The sequence below is a fragment of the Harpia harpyja genome, chromosome 17, assembly GCF_026419915.1.
Source record: "Harpia harpyja isolate bHarHar1 chromosome 17, bHarHar1 primary haplotype, whole genome shotgun sequence".
Lineage (NCBI taxonomy): Eukaryota > Metazoa > Chordata > Aves > Accipitriformes > Accipitridae > Harpia > Harpia harpyja.
Genome location: NC_068956.1, coordinates 11,369,345 through 11,385,670, shown reverse-complemented (window position 1 = coordinate 11,385,670; position 16,326 = coordinate 11,369,345). Strand labels below are relative to the sequence as shown.

At 41.3% G+C, this 16,326-nt stretch overlaps 1 protein-coding gene across 7 annotated transcripts in view; it reads left to right on the top strand.

Moving 5' to 3' along the window:
- Nucleotides 1-15,842, top strand: part of SMCO4 (single-pass membrane protein with coiled-coil domains 4) — a 38,264-nt gene extending 22,422 nt beyond the window's left edge. For all 7 annotated transcript variants that reach the window (XM_052812955.1, XM_052812954.1, XM_052812959.1 and 4 more), the window contains exon 2: nucleotides 14,752-15,842. In XM_052812955.1, coding sequence (XP_052668915.1) covers nucleotides 14,884-15,063 — 180 coding nt within the window. In that variant the 5' untranslated portion in view covers nucleotides 14,752-14,883 and the 3' untranslated portion in view covers nucleotides 15,064-15,842. The remainder of the gene's footprint in view (nucleotides 1-14,751) is intronic.
- Nucleotides 15,843-16,326: the final 484 nt, after the last annotated feature.

Below are 16,326 nucleotides of genomic sequence, written 5' to 3'. Positions count from 1 at the left end.
TGGCAATGACGAAGTTCAGAAATTAGAAATAACTAGTCCTAAGGCCCAGGAGCCTTATTGCACGTGTGTACAGAGGTGTAATCCACCTAAAGGACTCGGAAAACTTGACTGCGTTAATGGGACGTATGTAGGGAATCACACAGTTTGTAATAAAACTATAGATATTGGAACTTCAACTTCCGTTAATACTACAGCATGGCCAGTGCCAGAGGGAAAAGGATGGTACTGGCTATGCAATGACACTGCCCGGAAAGTTTTACCAAAGAATTGGATGGGAACATGTACTCTGGGAGCTGTAGTACCGAATATGACTATACACAGTTCTCCACCAAAAGGATGGGTGCGAACACACTTTCACAGGTTTAGACGAGAAGTTGAAAATCCTTTAGTAAGGAGACCTACTGCCTTTCACAGCTTTGTCCGATGGTTCCTTCCATGGTTGGGAGTAAGTGAGCTAGAAAAAGCCATAGTTAATATTTCAGCAGTAATAGAGAATCTTGAAAACAAAACAATTGATGTAATAAAAGCCCAACAATTGGAGATATCCAGTTTATCTCAAATTGTACAACAAAATAGAATGGCATTAGATCTATTATTGGCCTCTCAGGGTGGAGTATGCACAGTTATAAACACGAGTTGTTGCATGTATGTGGATCAAAGTGGAAGGATATCCACTGACTTAGAAGAAATTTGGAAACAGACCAAAATACTACATGAAATAGCAAAGGATGACACTTCATGGGGGTTTCAGGAATTATGGGATAAATTAACCTCATGGCTACCGAACTTTAAATGGTTAAAGCAAATATTCATAACATTTATAATTCTCATAGCCTTAGGGATAATAGTATGCGTAATGCTTAAGTGTTTCATGTGGTGTAGCCAGAACACCACCGAGAGCTATGAGAATTGGAAGCGGAATAAAATTAAACATCAAGTAGAAACTGGGAAATATTTCGCTCGGTCTCTTGAAAATAACGGAATTATATGATTGCAAAAGAATTTGCAAAGGTATAAAGAAAAGGGGGGAATGATGTGGAGACTCAAGAGACTGTTATAAACAATTATATTAATTGTTAATAATTGAGGCCTGTATGTGTAATCTACTGACTGTGGTGGTGTCCTTTCATCCTGTTTTTGTGTTTTGTATCTTTGTATCCCTTGATTTATGTTTGCCTAGGCAAGTTTAAACCCTTTGGTATGTAAGAAAACCTTGAGCTTTGTTAACAGTAGGCACAAAGAGATAAGAAACCTTGAGTTCTGCTGAGCTTCGTGATTAAAACTGGCCAGGGTCAGCTAACTGGGAGGAAAGAGATAAACCACCTGGGATGACCCACACTGCGCATGCCTTAAGAGAAAGGTCAAATAGCGGACACCGTGAGGAAGACTAGCGAAGACCACCAGAGGACGTCCGAAAGACCACCAGAGGCCTTAACACGCATGCGTAACGAACATTATAATATGTTAATGACTTCTCGGAAAAAGGATGAATATGTAACGTGTTTCTCGGAAATCTAATGCATATACATGAACGCTCTGTATTTAGTCTGTACACTAAAGCCTAACGGTGTGCACGATAGGTGGAGCGATCCCCCGTGCAACCAGCGCTGCTAATAAAGAATACCTACTTAATAGTTAAAATTAACTATTGAGTCGATTTCCTTTGAATCAGTACAACTTGAAGTGATTTGATTGTTGAGTGCCTGCTGTTGCATTGACAAGAGGGATCTACTGACTACGCCAGAAGACATGCTATCAAATGTGGCTGATGTGAAAAACGAAGAAAAATGAGTCGTATTTTTAAGAGCTGGTCAGCAGCATCTTAATAAAAATGGGGGATGGGAGGAGAAGCAACTGCACCACAAAACCAACAAAAAACCCAACCCTAAAGACAAAAACACCCAAACCACAAAGTCAGAAAAACCCCAGCCAACCCACTCAACAGCTTGGAGCAATGTTTCTTGAAATTGCTCTAAAATATGAAACTATTAAGATTAATCTGAATTAATCTATACAAAGTAAGAAAGATACCTGCCTAGATCTCAGCAGTAGCAGGTGCTTGCAGTATTATAAATAGAAAGCAGTACAAATTGAGGTGCTTATTAAATTTGCCTTTATGATGCTTTGAAGAATTGCAGTGGAACAGAAAAGAAAAATTACCAGAGGCTTTGGATTAGAAGGGTGACTTAAATAGCTGTGCTGCCAAAGGAAACAGAACATAAACTAGAATAAGTGATAGACTTGTTCAAAAAAGGTTATCTAACAGCTATTTGTCTCTAGCACAGAGAGGTTAGCTGAGAGCTTTGGAGGGATGTGATTGAACAGGGGAGGGCTTAATTTTTTTGATCAGTTTTAATACAGTATTGAATTTTAATACATTTTTCAGGAGATTGCACTGTAATCCTTTCTAGCACTTATGTTTCTCAAGTTTTTCCTTGTTTCCCTTTTCCCCTTCCCCTAGCTGACAAAAACTAATTCTGCAGGAAATGTTCATGTTTGGGAAATGGACTTGTTCAGAATTTTTGCTGCCTTTTTGGATAAGGCTCTGGTGAGGATCCTGTACATTGTTCAGCATTTTCTAAAATTCTTGAAACACTGTAGGGCCTCCACAGAGAGGTGGCTGAGCAGAGCAGCTAACAAATTGTTGAGTAAACCAGATCAGAGCAGCAGGCTCTACTGGCAGAGACACTATTAAAAATGAATCAAAATCTGCAAAGTTTTTTTCTTTAATGAGATACTCAAATTGATTTTATTTGGCAGGGAGCATATCAGGAAATTGTAGCATGGGAAAATCGGTGCTTTGGGGAGCAGTGAATTGCCCTGCATGAGATCAGAGATCCTGCTTTTTAATGTAGCAAAGCGCAAGCACGGTTGCTGGTGGAGAGGAGGTCTGTGGTGGCACAGTGTCACTGCTGCACTCTTCTCATGTCAGTTACTCTGTTGGAAAATGCCTGGCATACAAACAGTGAAGGCGTCTAGGTTAGAAATGGTGATAACACATGTGCAAACGCAGAACAAGTAGAGTCATTATCACAGAACAAAAGGGGAAAGGGAATGCGTGTGGACAACAGGACTCCTGGCGTCCATGCCCAGATCTCCCTTGTACTGCACGTATGGGCTTACATGAGCTAAGGTGGCTTGTATGCCATACCAAGCATTTAATGTATTTTACCTCTGGTTAGGAATTCAGTTGCATCCATATGCTCATGAGTTGCACGAAAAAGACGACTTAGGCAGTGCACGAGCATGACTACCCTTGGAAAAGTTTGGATCTGTTCAGCAGGGAATGAAGCTGGTATCTTGCACTAAGCTTATTGGGGTTAATGCATGATTGTGTATCATTGGTGACTCTCTGAGAGCACTGTGAATCTAGCAGATTGCTTTAAAAACAACCCAAGTGGAAAGGAAGGCTGTGCAGGAATAAATGAGAAGGGAGAATACGAATACTGTTACGTAGGGGGATGTAATGTTTTGGTCTTGGTAAGTGCTTTAAAAGAAGGTCACTTGTACTTTACAGTGGTTGAACTATAGTACTGATCGATAGCTGTTTGCTGAATGTTGCAGAGGAACTTCTGAGACATTCTTCTCTGACTAACTGGGCTTGCTTGTAATTGACTTCCTTACACACACGGCTCTATAGCATTTGCTTTTGCTTCTGAGTTTTTGAGCTGGTGGAAGGTATTGGCAGTAGGACTGTAAATAGGAGTACATAAATAGGTGGTGGAAGAACCAGTGTTGCAGAACTGATGAGGCAAAACAGGCTTGTGTTTAGAGGGTGGCTTTGCTGGGAAACTCCCTTTGGTTAGACAGTGCAAAACTTTTTTTTTCTTTCTGTCTAATTTTTTTAAGTCTTAATTAAACTTTCTGCATTTAAATTGGTTTACATTAATGTCACACTGTCTTATTATGTATATATTGACAGACACTAACAGGGATTTGATCAGCCTAATCCAGCTGTATGTAATTATGTGCCTTCTCCTTAAATAATTTCAAACAGAGTCTATCAATCATGGCAGGAAAGCCTGCTGCTTTATTATAATGTGGAATTGTTTAGTGAAATGTAGTAAGACTTCAGGTTTAAGCTGGGGAGTAAACGGAATGAGATTTTAATGAGTCCAGCGATAGGAAGAAAAAACTCCCCACCCTTCCTGTGTCGCAAGTCTCAGTTCTTATATCCCCCCCCCCGGTGTCCCGATTGTGGTGTTGTCATGCTGTTGTTGAGAACATTTCTGTAATTTGACAGGAATTTGGGAAAGGTGCAGATTTCTGGCTGTCAGAGGAAGAGCTCTAGCCTAAACCTGTGGTGGTGTTCCAACGTAAGGTGGAGATTTTTATTTTGTTCATTGATAACTTGATTACCCAGATCAAACAGGAGTGTGTAGAAGGCAACAGAGGTGGGAATGAAATCTGCCAAATGGCAGCACTGCATTAGCTCTAAAACACCTTCCCTACTTCGAAAACAAGTAAGGGAGTAACACAGGCACCCACTTCAACGATTGTATTTGGGTTGATTTCTTAGTTTCTCTCCAGTGTCATGCAGTCCTCCCCTGGCACATGTACAAGCAGGGAGACAGGCATGGTGCCAGCAGTCTTTCCTCAGCCTCCTACTGGAAAACCATCGGTGCCAGGAAAAACTTGAAAAAACAAAACTTCAGACAACCCCTGAAGTGGATGAGTTTGAGATCTGAACCCCTTGTTCAGTGTGCTCTGGCATTGCATCCAGCTTGCTTTAAATCTGCGAATACCTCCAAGTTACTTCATAAAATAAAATAAGTGCCACTGTGGTGCAGTGCTGTGCGTTTTCTCCTGGAGGACTGTCTCAGGAGGGTTTCAGGGGTCCAGGTACACATCCCTCTTGCTTTCTTCTATGGTGGATAGTTCTGTATCTTGAGCTAGAAGAGGGAGATTTACTTACCTTTGTGCCTTCTGAAGAAACAAACTTTCACCAATAGTTGTGAGTCCAGTATATGCAGATTGTCTTCTGGTCAGGAAGTATACATGGTCTTTCTAGATCTTGCCCTGGTATCTTGGGAGCTGTTCTTGCAGCTTTTCTCTTCTGTCGGTCACTCTCCATCGTTTCTCTCTCCAGTGCACGCACACACATGTATGTATGCACCCCTGCACCTTAGGCTCATCCCTTGCCTTCACGTTTTTTGTGGTTTTAGATTTAACAATCCATTCTTGCTGTGGGCGTGGATTTTTTGCCTGCCAAGCTTTAGCCTGGACTGAATTTTCAGTGCTGAAGTTTTAGTGACAAGTAGAATTATAATGAAAAGCAGTGACAGTCCCTCAACTCTCCTGTTTGTGTTACAAGACTGTAACATCAGGCTTTGGACTTGCTGGCGTTCTGCCTGGTGTGTGTCTCAGGGATCTGTTTCAAACGTGTTATAGTGGTGCTGTCTCACAGAGTGACTGTTTGAAACCTGGTAGTTTGAACAGGAGAAGTAACAACCAGACCACACGCTGGATCGTAGGAAAAGTGTGTTTCCCATCTAGGTCATCATCAGCTCACAGGATGAGCGCTGCTACCCTCTGGTGACAGTTCAGCTTGTGGTGTGAGTTAGCAGCTACAGGCCAGTTCTCAGTGGGCTTGTGACCCTGACGCAGCTGTACTGGGAAACAGAAATGTTATTTTCACACCAGATTCCTATGGGGGCACCTTCTTGCAGATGCCAAATGCTTGGGGTTGGTCTGGGAAAGCAGCACATAAATTTCGAGGAGCTCTGACACCAGTGACTTGTTTAATTTTATTTATTTAGTGTCACTGTTTAGAAACTGAATTTCTGTAAATACACTGGAAAGATAAATGTTTTGTATCCAAAGGAGTCTTGTCAGGAACAGCTGAGAAAATTACTTTTTAAGAAAACAGCTGAGCAAACACATAATATCAAGTCATATGCTAGGTGTTGTGGTTTACCACATTTATGTGCAAGATCATCTGTAGCTGTATAGATGGAGAATGGCAAGCTCTTCTTTTACAGCCTCCCCTAGGAATTGAATTCATGCAGTGACAGAAATTACGTGTTTGTTTTTCTTGTGTTTTCAGTAAACATTAGTTGTATTTCTTCATTGGACTGCCTGTTGAAAAAGTTGTCTTGATGCTGGTTCTTTATCTACAAAGAAAAATATGGGTTATTTATCCACCTGTTCATGGAGCAAAAGGACTTACCTTTACTTTTTGTTTTTAATTGAATTCTGTTCTGTTTCTTTGCTGCATTCAGGGCAGATAGGATTGCACTGCAACACTGTATGCGCCAAAAATACCATCACCTCGTCTCTGTTTAACAAAGCCTTCCCAGATGCAGAGATCCGTGGCTTTTTGTTTCTAATACAGATTACTCACTATATCCAAGTGCTCAGAATTGTGAAAATCATATTGAAATAGCTTTCTGCTTTGGTGGCCTTGCTCTCTCTGACTTTCTGGCAGCATTCAATGCAGGCTTTCATTTTCCAAATGCTGAGTAGTTTGGAGACTCTCAAAGCTACATTTACAATAAATGTGATGTTGCAGTAATGATGGGTCAATTCAGATTTAGGTCTGTAATTTGGGAAAAAAGCTACCACCCCTCACTAAAAAATAATGTTGAACTGACTTCAAACAGCATCTTAATAGTTCCGTATTGTTATGTGTGTAATTAAAAGCTTTTACCCTTGAAAGCAGGGTTGTTTTGATTTGCTAATAATAATTCCTTGCTGCAGTCAAATAGACTGAGGTAAATTTTTATGATATTAAGAACTGGCCTCATGCTGTAACGTGAAAATCCATTTTTTACAGAGAAAAAAATTTTTCTTAATGCTTTTCTTCATTTTTAGCACACTCTGAAATCATGACAGATAGTGTCACTGAAACAGAAGATCTCAAATTTAGCATTACAAGCATTATCTTCAGCTATGCATCAATTCTGCTGTGCAACTGCTGTTTAAAAGTAACAAGCTGGGTGACCCAGAGCATTTGACAGTGCAGAAGCCGAAGTTATTTGTGTGGCTGTTCCTGCGGAGTCCTTGCTTGCTTAGGTTGCTCTTGTTTCGTGAGGGGGATGGCTTATACAAATTAAAAGTTTCTTTTTTTAAGCAAGTGATAATCATTTCCCCTTGTTAGTGGTTGCACAGAGCTGCGTTTCAGTGCCAAAAGGAACTGTCCTGCAACAGGAATATTGCCTTCATCATGGGGCCGCTTTTGTGTTGCTGAAAGTGGGTTGGCTGGGGAGGTTTGGGGGCAGGGAGGGGGGATGGCTGGGATTGAAGTGTGTGGTTAATCCTCTGGGCAGGCTTGCCCTGTAGGGTTCAGCTCCGTTAGTCAAATTGGCAAATCTCTGCTCTATCCATCTTCGTCACCCACACAAGTGATTACACAGAACATTTTGCTCCTTTAGAGCCTGTCAAATAATGAAGATTTTTTTAAACTATCATTTTACATTTAATGTTTAAAATGGAGTGTAATAATTGTGCTTGAATGTGAAATAGTGCTGGACAATCACTACTGCAGTTGCATAAAAACTGTTACAATCAGGCTTTTTTTTTTTTTTTTTTTTTTTTTTTTTTATAAAAAGCCCCCTCCTCAGAGCCAGGTTTGCAAGGCATTAGCTGCCTAATGTGCCTGACACACAGGAGCAGGTTTAGCTGCCGTCTCGGCATGGGAGTTGGGTGCAAACCGGTCTAAGTGCTCCTGTAAATCCTATCCAGGTAGCAGCCACCTGAAGGGATGACGGTGTTCTTCAGAGAAGATGTAAGGATTGTTATTTTTCTTTTACACCTGCCAAAACTGAAACACAAGGAAAAAACCAAGGGACAGAGTTGGACCTGGATGGGTGGAAAGGCTGCGTGCAGAACTGAGGTCTATGGAGACCCCATCTAGACCTCTGTGCACAAGTATTCCTGTTTGTAAGTCTGTCCCAAGCTCCTACTGAAATACATTTTTAAATTCGCATTTAGCTGCATTTCTAAGATGGCCAAATCACCTTAGAAATTGGTGACCTTGCTGATGCTACTGTAGCAATGGCCAGACCTTAAGAGCGGCAGGAAAGAAAATTCCCCATCCAAAATGTGCTATTTCACCTCGAGGTAAAATCAGTTATGGAGTAATGATAAAAAAAAAAAAAAAATCTGTGTTCCATGGAGTAGCCTAAAACAAGTCTTGTCCTTTATTAAATATTACCCAGGGTTTGTGTAACGGTATTGCATGCAGTTCAATCATTTATTAAAAAAACCCAAAACATTTGCGTGGTTTCAAAGGTAGGAAATAATGTGTATCTGTTGCTTAGACCCCACTTTAATTAAGGGTAGAAGTAAGAGTGATATTACTTCAGCCAACTTGTTGTTCCTGGGCTCCCCATGCTGGCTGGGGCAGCACGTCAAGTTTCCTTCTGCTGTCAGGAGCTGCCGTCTCCTTGCGGTGGCCACCAGCTTGGCCGCAGTGAAGTTGAAATTGCCTTGAGGTAAGGGAGGATTAAAGCCTCATGTGTAGGAGACCCTGCACAGCCACTCCTGGCTCCCTAGAGATGCTGTGTGTTCTGCTGGGACCATGCACGCAGAGTGCTCTGTGCCTGGGGCTTCGACAGCACTGCAAGGACAATCCTCTTTCACGGGTAGGAAGGGGGGGTCTTTATCACGAGGCTGGGGAGCGCTCCTGTTTTAACGACTGCTCAGTGCTGAGCACAGGTTCCCTGCTAACCAGGCTTCCTCTTGGGTCCTCACCACCTCCTCTTTCCATCTCTTGGACTTGACTCTTCATCCAGCCTCTGTACAGCACCTCTGGCTGCAGTACCCTAAAGTAATCAGCCCAGTAGCAAAAATAAGTGATAAGCTTGTTGGTTTTAGTTCTTCTTGACTCTGATGTTGGTGTGTCCTAGTGTCCTGGTTTCAGCTGGGATGGAGTTAATTTTCTTTCTGGTAGCTGGTATAGTGTTATGTTTTGGATTCAGAACAATGCTGATAACACACTGATGTTTTCAGTTGTTGCTAAGTAATGTTTAGACAAAGTCAAGGATTTTCCAGCTTCTCATGCCCAGCCAGTGAGAAGGCTGGAGGGGCACAAGAAGTTGGGAGGGGACACAGCCAGGACAGCTGACCCAAACTGGCCAAAGGGGTATTCCATACCATGTAATGTCATGCCCAGTATATAAACTGGGGGGAGTTGGCCTGGGGAGGGATCACTGCTCGGGAGCTAACTGGGCATCGATTGGTGGGTGGTGAGCAATTGCATTATGCATCACTTGTTTTGCATATTCCAATCCTTTTATTATTATTATTGTAATTTTATTTTTGTTAATGTCATTATTATTTTCTTCCTTTCTGTTCTATTAAACTGTTCTTATCTCAACCCACAAGTTTTACTGTGTCGTCGTCCGTCGTCCCCCCCCGCCCCAATTCTCTGCCTCATCCCACTGGGTTGGGAGAAGTGAGCAAGTGGCTGCATGGTGCTTAGTTGCTGGCTGGGGTTAAACCATGACACCTGGTGATTGGGAACTACTGGTTTTGGGGATTTGAAATGCTCAAATAATCTGAACAGTATTGTCTGCTTAGGAATCTTGTGTCCTTTTTGCCTACTGCTGGCAGACAATTTGCATACAGTGTGTCCTGATTGTCTGCTGGTTTGTTTGGTTTTTAATGTCTCAGTAACATCCATGGCCCTAGGGGAAAATTTAAATGATAAAAATTAATTCTTGTCAGATTGTTTGAATTTCAAGATGCTTTGCTGTTCTAGAAATGTTACAGTGTCAGTAGCAGGATCATGAGGCCAGGTTAATCCAAATTGGCTTGCGAACACTTGTAATTTTGTATTTGGAGAAAAATTATTCAGCTTAACATGGCTAATACATTCATGCTGTAAGGTTGATGATGATAAGTTCTTTAGATGTCTAGATGTGCGATTACACTAAGAGCAGATAACCAAAATCTTTTGTGCATGTGTTGCGTGTAGAAGGAGATGCAGAATTGCAGTACTCAGCAAGTGCTATTGTAGCCGGAGTCAAGGCTGCCATTGCTGGCTTGCAGGAATAGCCATATGTGTGGTGTGAGGAGCTTTCAGCTGCAAATTACTAATGGTCAGGGTTAATTTTACAAAAAAAGGAGACAGTGGATTGCCTTAATTCTGGTTGGAAGACTGTTGATATGTTTTGAAGGATACCAGTCCCCACAAGTTTCACTCCCTGCTTAACCGTAGCTGACTTGCTTTAAGATGCTGGCAAGTGCTTCAGCATTGGTATGAGTGACTTCAAGTCCACTGATTTATGCTTTTAGGTTTTGAGGTTAGCTCTGCAAAAACAGTTCAGAGTAACTTAACCCAGAAGGTAGAACGAAGAGCACTTTTATAAAAAGCAATTTGGATGACGGGCAAGGAGGAATGTAATTGCTCTAGACGTCAAGCCAGGGTACTAAATTTATGAATTTTTATTATGTTGAAGAATGACATCTTTAGGTTTGTCTTCAGCAGCAGCTTGAATTTTTTAAGGTTTTGTTCTGCTTGAAACCTTAGCTTTTTTCAGTGTCAAGCTGGAGCACTGCAGTGTTAGAGGGAAGAGGTAGGCTCTGTGAAATGGATATTTCAAACGAATATACCAAGTCAACACTCATTTTCCTGACTTGGCAATTGAGATGGTTTCTTTCTAGCCAGTGGGTTCCTGCTTTTGGGGGAAACTTCGCTATAGTGAACTTAAAAATAATCTCATTGACCTATGCAATTTATCATCAAATTTTAAATTGCAAAAATTCATAAAAAGGTGAAGTTACAGTCTCTCACTAGTGCCAGACTCCTGTCACACTATTGTGGACTATGGATAGTCCACTTTTGCTGGAGTCTGTTAATCCCTTCTATTGCTATTCCTACAAATGTCCCAGTTGAGGAAGTTGCTGACTTTCTGGTAAAAGCAGGAGTTGAACTAGTTTGGTGATCATTTCCAGCCTTGGCAGATGCTTGGGCCAGGTTAAGCAGTTAATGGAAATGGGAAGCAGCCTTAGGAGGATGTGTACAGTCTGTGGCAGTGAGCCCTCTCCTGCTCGGGGGAGACTAGGAATGGAAAGGAGACTCCTAGCTTCTCTTTGAGGAGAAAAGGTGAGTTTCCAGTTCTTCTGCAGTGTGAGGTTAGCTGGTCATGAAGGTTAGGGTTTGCACAAGATGCAAGTACCTGTGGGACATCACTTTCTCATTGCCCTTCTGATAGCGACTTGCTCTGAGATGTTTCCAATGGGCGGTGCTAACTAGACTGTTAATTATACCCATCCCAATGCTGTATTATTTCCTTCCCCTCTTCTCTTCAGTTCAGCCTTTCCAATGCACAAGCAGGGTGATTACTAGCTGAAGGAGGACGTAGCTCAGTAATGTGAGATAATTTGTTCTGATGGGCCATGCATGCCACAGGGAACGAGACCCTAACATTGTAATCTTGGCCCTAGCACTGACTTGCTGTACTTCATGTATCTGTTTCTTCCTTTCCATAATTGTCAGTAGTCACCTGCCTTCCAGTGAAGTCCATGGGTGGCCAGTAAGAGGCTTGGCAGCAGAAGGGGATAGCTGTGTCTCTCTTACTCTGCTTGCACAACATGGGCTGGGCTGTAGAATTTCATCTTACGCAACTGAGCCCTGTTTTTTAAGTGCTGTTTCATACCAACACGAACATAGCAGCATGTACAACATCCCGGACCTTTCCTGTGGGAAGTGTTGTCTCTTGCAGCAACTGTCTAATACTGGCAGTCGCATCCGAGCTCCTAGCAGCAGCAGGAGCCTGGCAGCAACTTAGAGAGATTTCACTGCTTCCATTTTATGGTTCAGTTAAGATGAACCCTAAGGCTCATCTCTCCGAAAACTGTGGGCCACTTTCTGTGCAAGCCCATCTCTGCCAGTAGCAAAGCCAAGTAACCCAATCTACTGGAAACATATTTGGAGATTGATGCCAGATTCCCAAACTGGAGAGCATCAGCTTGCAATTCAAGTGATGCTGACATTTGCGGGAAGGCTTTCTGTTCTAAGCCGTCAGATGTTAGCTAGTGTATGTAATTAACTTGGTATAATTTTGCTTCAGAATGAAATATTCATTCAAAAGAGACTTAAAAAAACATCCTGATGTTTTTAATGTCTGGGTAGCAAGTGGTGTTGTGTAGAGCAAGGCATACATTTATTGTTAGAGAGACTGGTTTCATGGCAACTCCTGTTTGTTACTATGGTACGCAGAATGTCCCAAAGGCTTTTACTGTCCATCACTTCTTGGGCCTTGTGAGTACGCTGGATACAAACCCCACTGACTTACATTAACAGTGGAGACAGAAAAAAATATGAAAATAGTGTAGCCTGAAATGCTCTGGTTGTCTAATTATCCCAAAGGGCAAACGTAAAACTTTATTTTGCTTAGTAGTTTTTCTAGAGTTTGGTAGTAAAGCTGGTGACCCAGAGCAGGAGGAGAGTGAATGGAAATGAAAGGGGTAAACCACAGATTTCTTTTGCCCCAGAGGAGATTCAAGAGTTCAGTGTTAAACAACAAAACCAAACCAGAAACCCATAGCTTGCAGAAAGTGGAATACCAAAGAGACTGCCCTGAATCAGTAAGAGAGTTGAGGATTTGCTGAGAAGAAACAGTTATGAAAGTTTAGAAATTAAGTAGTCCCATTTGATTAAAAGACTGGAACCAGCGTGTTGTGTGTAGTTGCTCCATCCAATTCCTATTTACCTCCCCATGATGAAGTTCTCTGACCACTTCTGGTCTCTCTAAATCAGTTACGTATTTTGATTCTAATGCTGCAGCTTGCAGAAGGAATTGGTTCTTTCTCAGACTTGAACTTCATTGTTTCCTCTCTTGAAAAATCATCCCAAGCACCAACATTTCCCTTTTGTGCTTTATCAAAACCAAAATGAAGTGTTTACCTCAGAGTGCAGGCTGAATTTGCAAAGTTTATGATCAGAAGAAACAACTGGTTGAAAAACGTGGGTGCATGGGATGCAGAATTGGTGAATCCAGCTGAACAGCCAGATCCTGTCATGCTTGATGTTTGGATGGGGTTTTTTGTTTCTGTTTTTTTTTGGTTTGGTTTGGGTTTTTTTAGATTGTATCCAGGAAGGACCATGTAAAGACAGAAATACTGACGCATTCATTTGCTGTTGGTTTCCCAGTACCACTGGTTGCTCTGATAGTCTGGTCACTTCCATAAGTTCAAGTTAGTAGAGTTATTCCACATTTTACCCTAATTAACACAATATCTCATCAACCTAATTGGCTGGATGAGATTCACAGCAGGCAGGTTGCTGCTGTTATGTGAAAGGATGAAAACTCCTTTGTAGTTGCACATAACCTGTAGGTGAGGATTGTTGTTTGTACATGAGCGTTTTAATTCAGTTTTGCTTCTGTGGTCAGGCTGACAAATAAGGTTGAATGCTAACACCAACAGAAAGCATCCCACTTTCAGGGAAAACCTCTTTTTTTTTTTTTTTTTTTTTTTTTTTTTAAAAGTAGTCATAAGACAACTTGCAGTGTTGACCAGAGATGACACATCAAGAGGAAATTGTGTCTGTGGTGAACTGAGTGAGCTTTGCAGCTTTGCTTGTTGACACATGCTCCTCACCTGCAGCAGCACGCTAAAATCATCTTTATATTTTGATATAAAGATGGAAAGAAAAGAGGCAGTTGCATTAACCCACTAATGTCTACATACATTTTATTCTGAGTATGTTAGAGAGTGATGGCAAAACACCAGATCATAGTTGACTTTTAATTCAACTCAATATTTGACACCAGTAATTGTTACCCTCCAAATTTGTGTTTAGATACATCTGGCCTGTATCCAGCTATTGTGCTACTGCAGAAATGGGGGATGCGGCAAAAAGGAATGTAGCCAAACAGTGGGCATCCTCCATCCCCCGCACAGTCAGTGAATTACACAGCTGTAGGCAGCTTAGGGGCAAAAAAACTTCGGGTATGGAAAATATTAAGCACCTACTAAGTCTCCTTATTTCAGAGAGGCTTTCATGTCGTGTGGTTTTTTTGGTAATCTCACTTTACAGATACTTCTGCTTTTAAAAATTGGTCTAGTAGATGCTTCAGAGCAACCACCTTATTAATGACTGCTTGTCTACACCAGTGATTTGTAAGCAGGCTGGTTATCGCTTGGGATCTTTTTCTTATAAAAATGACAGCTGTAATAAGAGCGACAGCACTGAGTCATGTTATGATTTAGACTCTATTCTATGGCAGCAGAACCAGAAGTGTAAGTTAAGCAGCTCTTTCCCCACGTTTCTTCCTGTTGGAATACCCTTTATTCCAATAACTACCTGGTGTGGATGATAAACGCTTAATGCTTTTCCTTACGGCAGGGTGCGTCCTTGCCCTTCCTCGTTCTGCAGGCCTGTGGGGAGCCACAGACCTTCAGCGGGGAGGGAGCCTGCTGCTGTTACAGGAGGGGGCAGCTGGTTCTCTGTGTTGACGCAAGACTAATTCATGTTATTTTCATAAAGTCTTTAGCTGTGTTATCTTGTTTGCCTTGGAGGATAAAATGTATGGCCCTGGGCTTTGTTTCTGGCTTAACAGAGTGCAAGTTCAGTGCTATTGGACAAATACACACACCATGATGAACTGCTGTAGTTTTTACGGGGAAAGTGTTATTGATGAGCTGAGCGAGCATGCTGTGATTCCGTTTCCTTGAAAGAAGCTGCATAGATACTGGTGCCAGTTGGATAAAAGATCTACCAAGTGGAGCTGCAAACAGTTTTAATAACTGGAATATGTGTAGAACTTGCTCAAAAGAATTGTTTTTTTCCTTCTCTTGCAGTTTCTTGCACAGCCAACCACTTGAAAGAGAAGGAATTCTTCAACCCCTTGTTTCAAAAGGCCTTGGACTGTTTTGTGCTGTTCAACTCCCTTTGCTCCCCTATTTCAGCAAACAAAAGATCCTAAGAGGAGGATGAGGCAGCTAAGAGGAAAACCCAAAAAAGAGACCTCCAAAGATAAAAAGGAGAGAAAACAGGCAATGCAAGAGGCCCGGCAACAAATCACCACCGTTGTGCTTCCCACACTGGCTGTTGTAGTACTGCTGATTGTTGTCTTTGTTTATGTAGCAACTCGTCCAAATACAACTGAATGATGCAGCTTTTCAGACTTTTTAGCTTTGGGGTATTATTAATTTTTTCAAGAGCCAAAAGGAACTCTCTGCCACTCTTTTAGTACTTTTCAAAGGAACTTGCTGGTGTTTTCAGTCTTTCTCTTGGTTAGGGTCCCGCAGAATCTCTTTAGGAATGTAACATAAAACGTATTAGTGAATGTGCCAGTACGTTTTATGGTCCAGTTCATGTGCCTTTCAGACTTTTAAAATGGTGTTTTTCTTAAATCTGTTTGAAGCTCTATATTGTAAAGGGAAATCATGTTCTGCTATAAATTTGTAAAAAATCAGCTTTCAGCTTTTATCACTGTTACGGATAATGTTGCTCCCATGAGCTCTTGTATGTCTATTTCAGAACTTCCAAAGAAGTACATTTCTTCTTTGTACTTAATGTCATATGAAGTGCTTTGATTCAGAAAGGATATATTTATTTTTTGAATAAAAGAGAGAAGTCTTACTTGGAATCTTCAAATTATTTTGCAAAGAATGTGACTTATTGTGAAGGCCTACATTGTGTAATAATTTTTTCATTAAACACTACATAGTTCACTCAAAAAGAATTTCTTTTTGCCGTGAGGTGCCAACATACAAAGTGAATACTTCAGGATCCGCTGGAAGGAATCTTACAGAAGTTGGAAAGGAAGATTCTACCAGTTTATGGTGAAGTAACTAATAACAAACTACATAAACACATATAGTTGTTTATCTGAATGTTAAATATTTAAATCTGTTTAAGTGGCAATAAAAAGATGATTTTGGATACAGCCCTTGATTTTTATTTATTTATTTATTTATTCATTCATTTATTTATTTTAAAGGAAGGAAAAGTAGCATTAGTATAACTTGGGTCTTTCATCTGTTTGCTGAAGTGAGCTGCTGTCCTGTGACATCCTCCTCTCCCCGTCACTTAAAGAAAGCTGTGAGCACAGCTTGGGCAGTTTTATTCTAGGAAATCAAGCTATAAATTCTGATCAAAATGCTTCAATAATCCTGTATTCTTTTACAGCCCTTTCTCATCCAAATATTTTAAGTTAACCTTCAGAAGACTTCGGGGAGGGAATTTGAGAACTCTTGACTGCTGCTTAAATACAGGCCAAGCAAGGAAGAATGTGATGCTGCAGCGCACCGAAGCGTAGCAAGAAATATTTCTCTGCCGAAAGTCAAAGACCCGTCAAATCTTTACTTTGCCTGTTGTCTTCCAGCACAGGGATATAGTCCCAGTGAAGTCAGTGGGACTGTTTGTACATG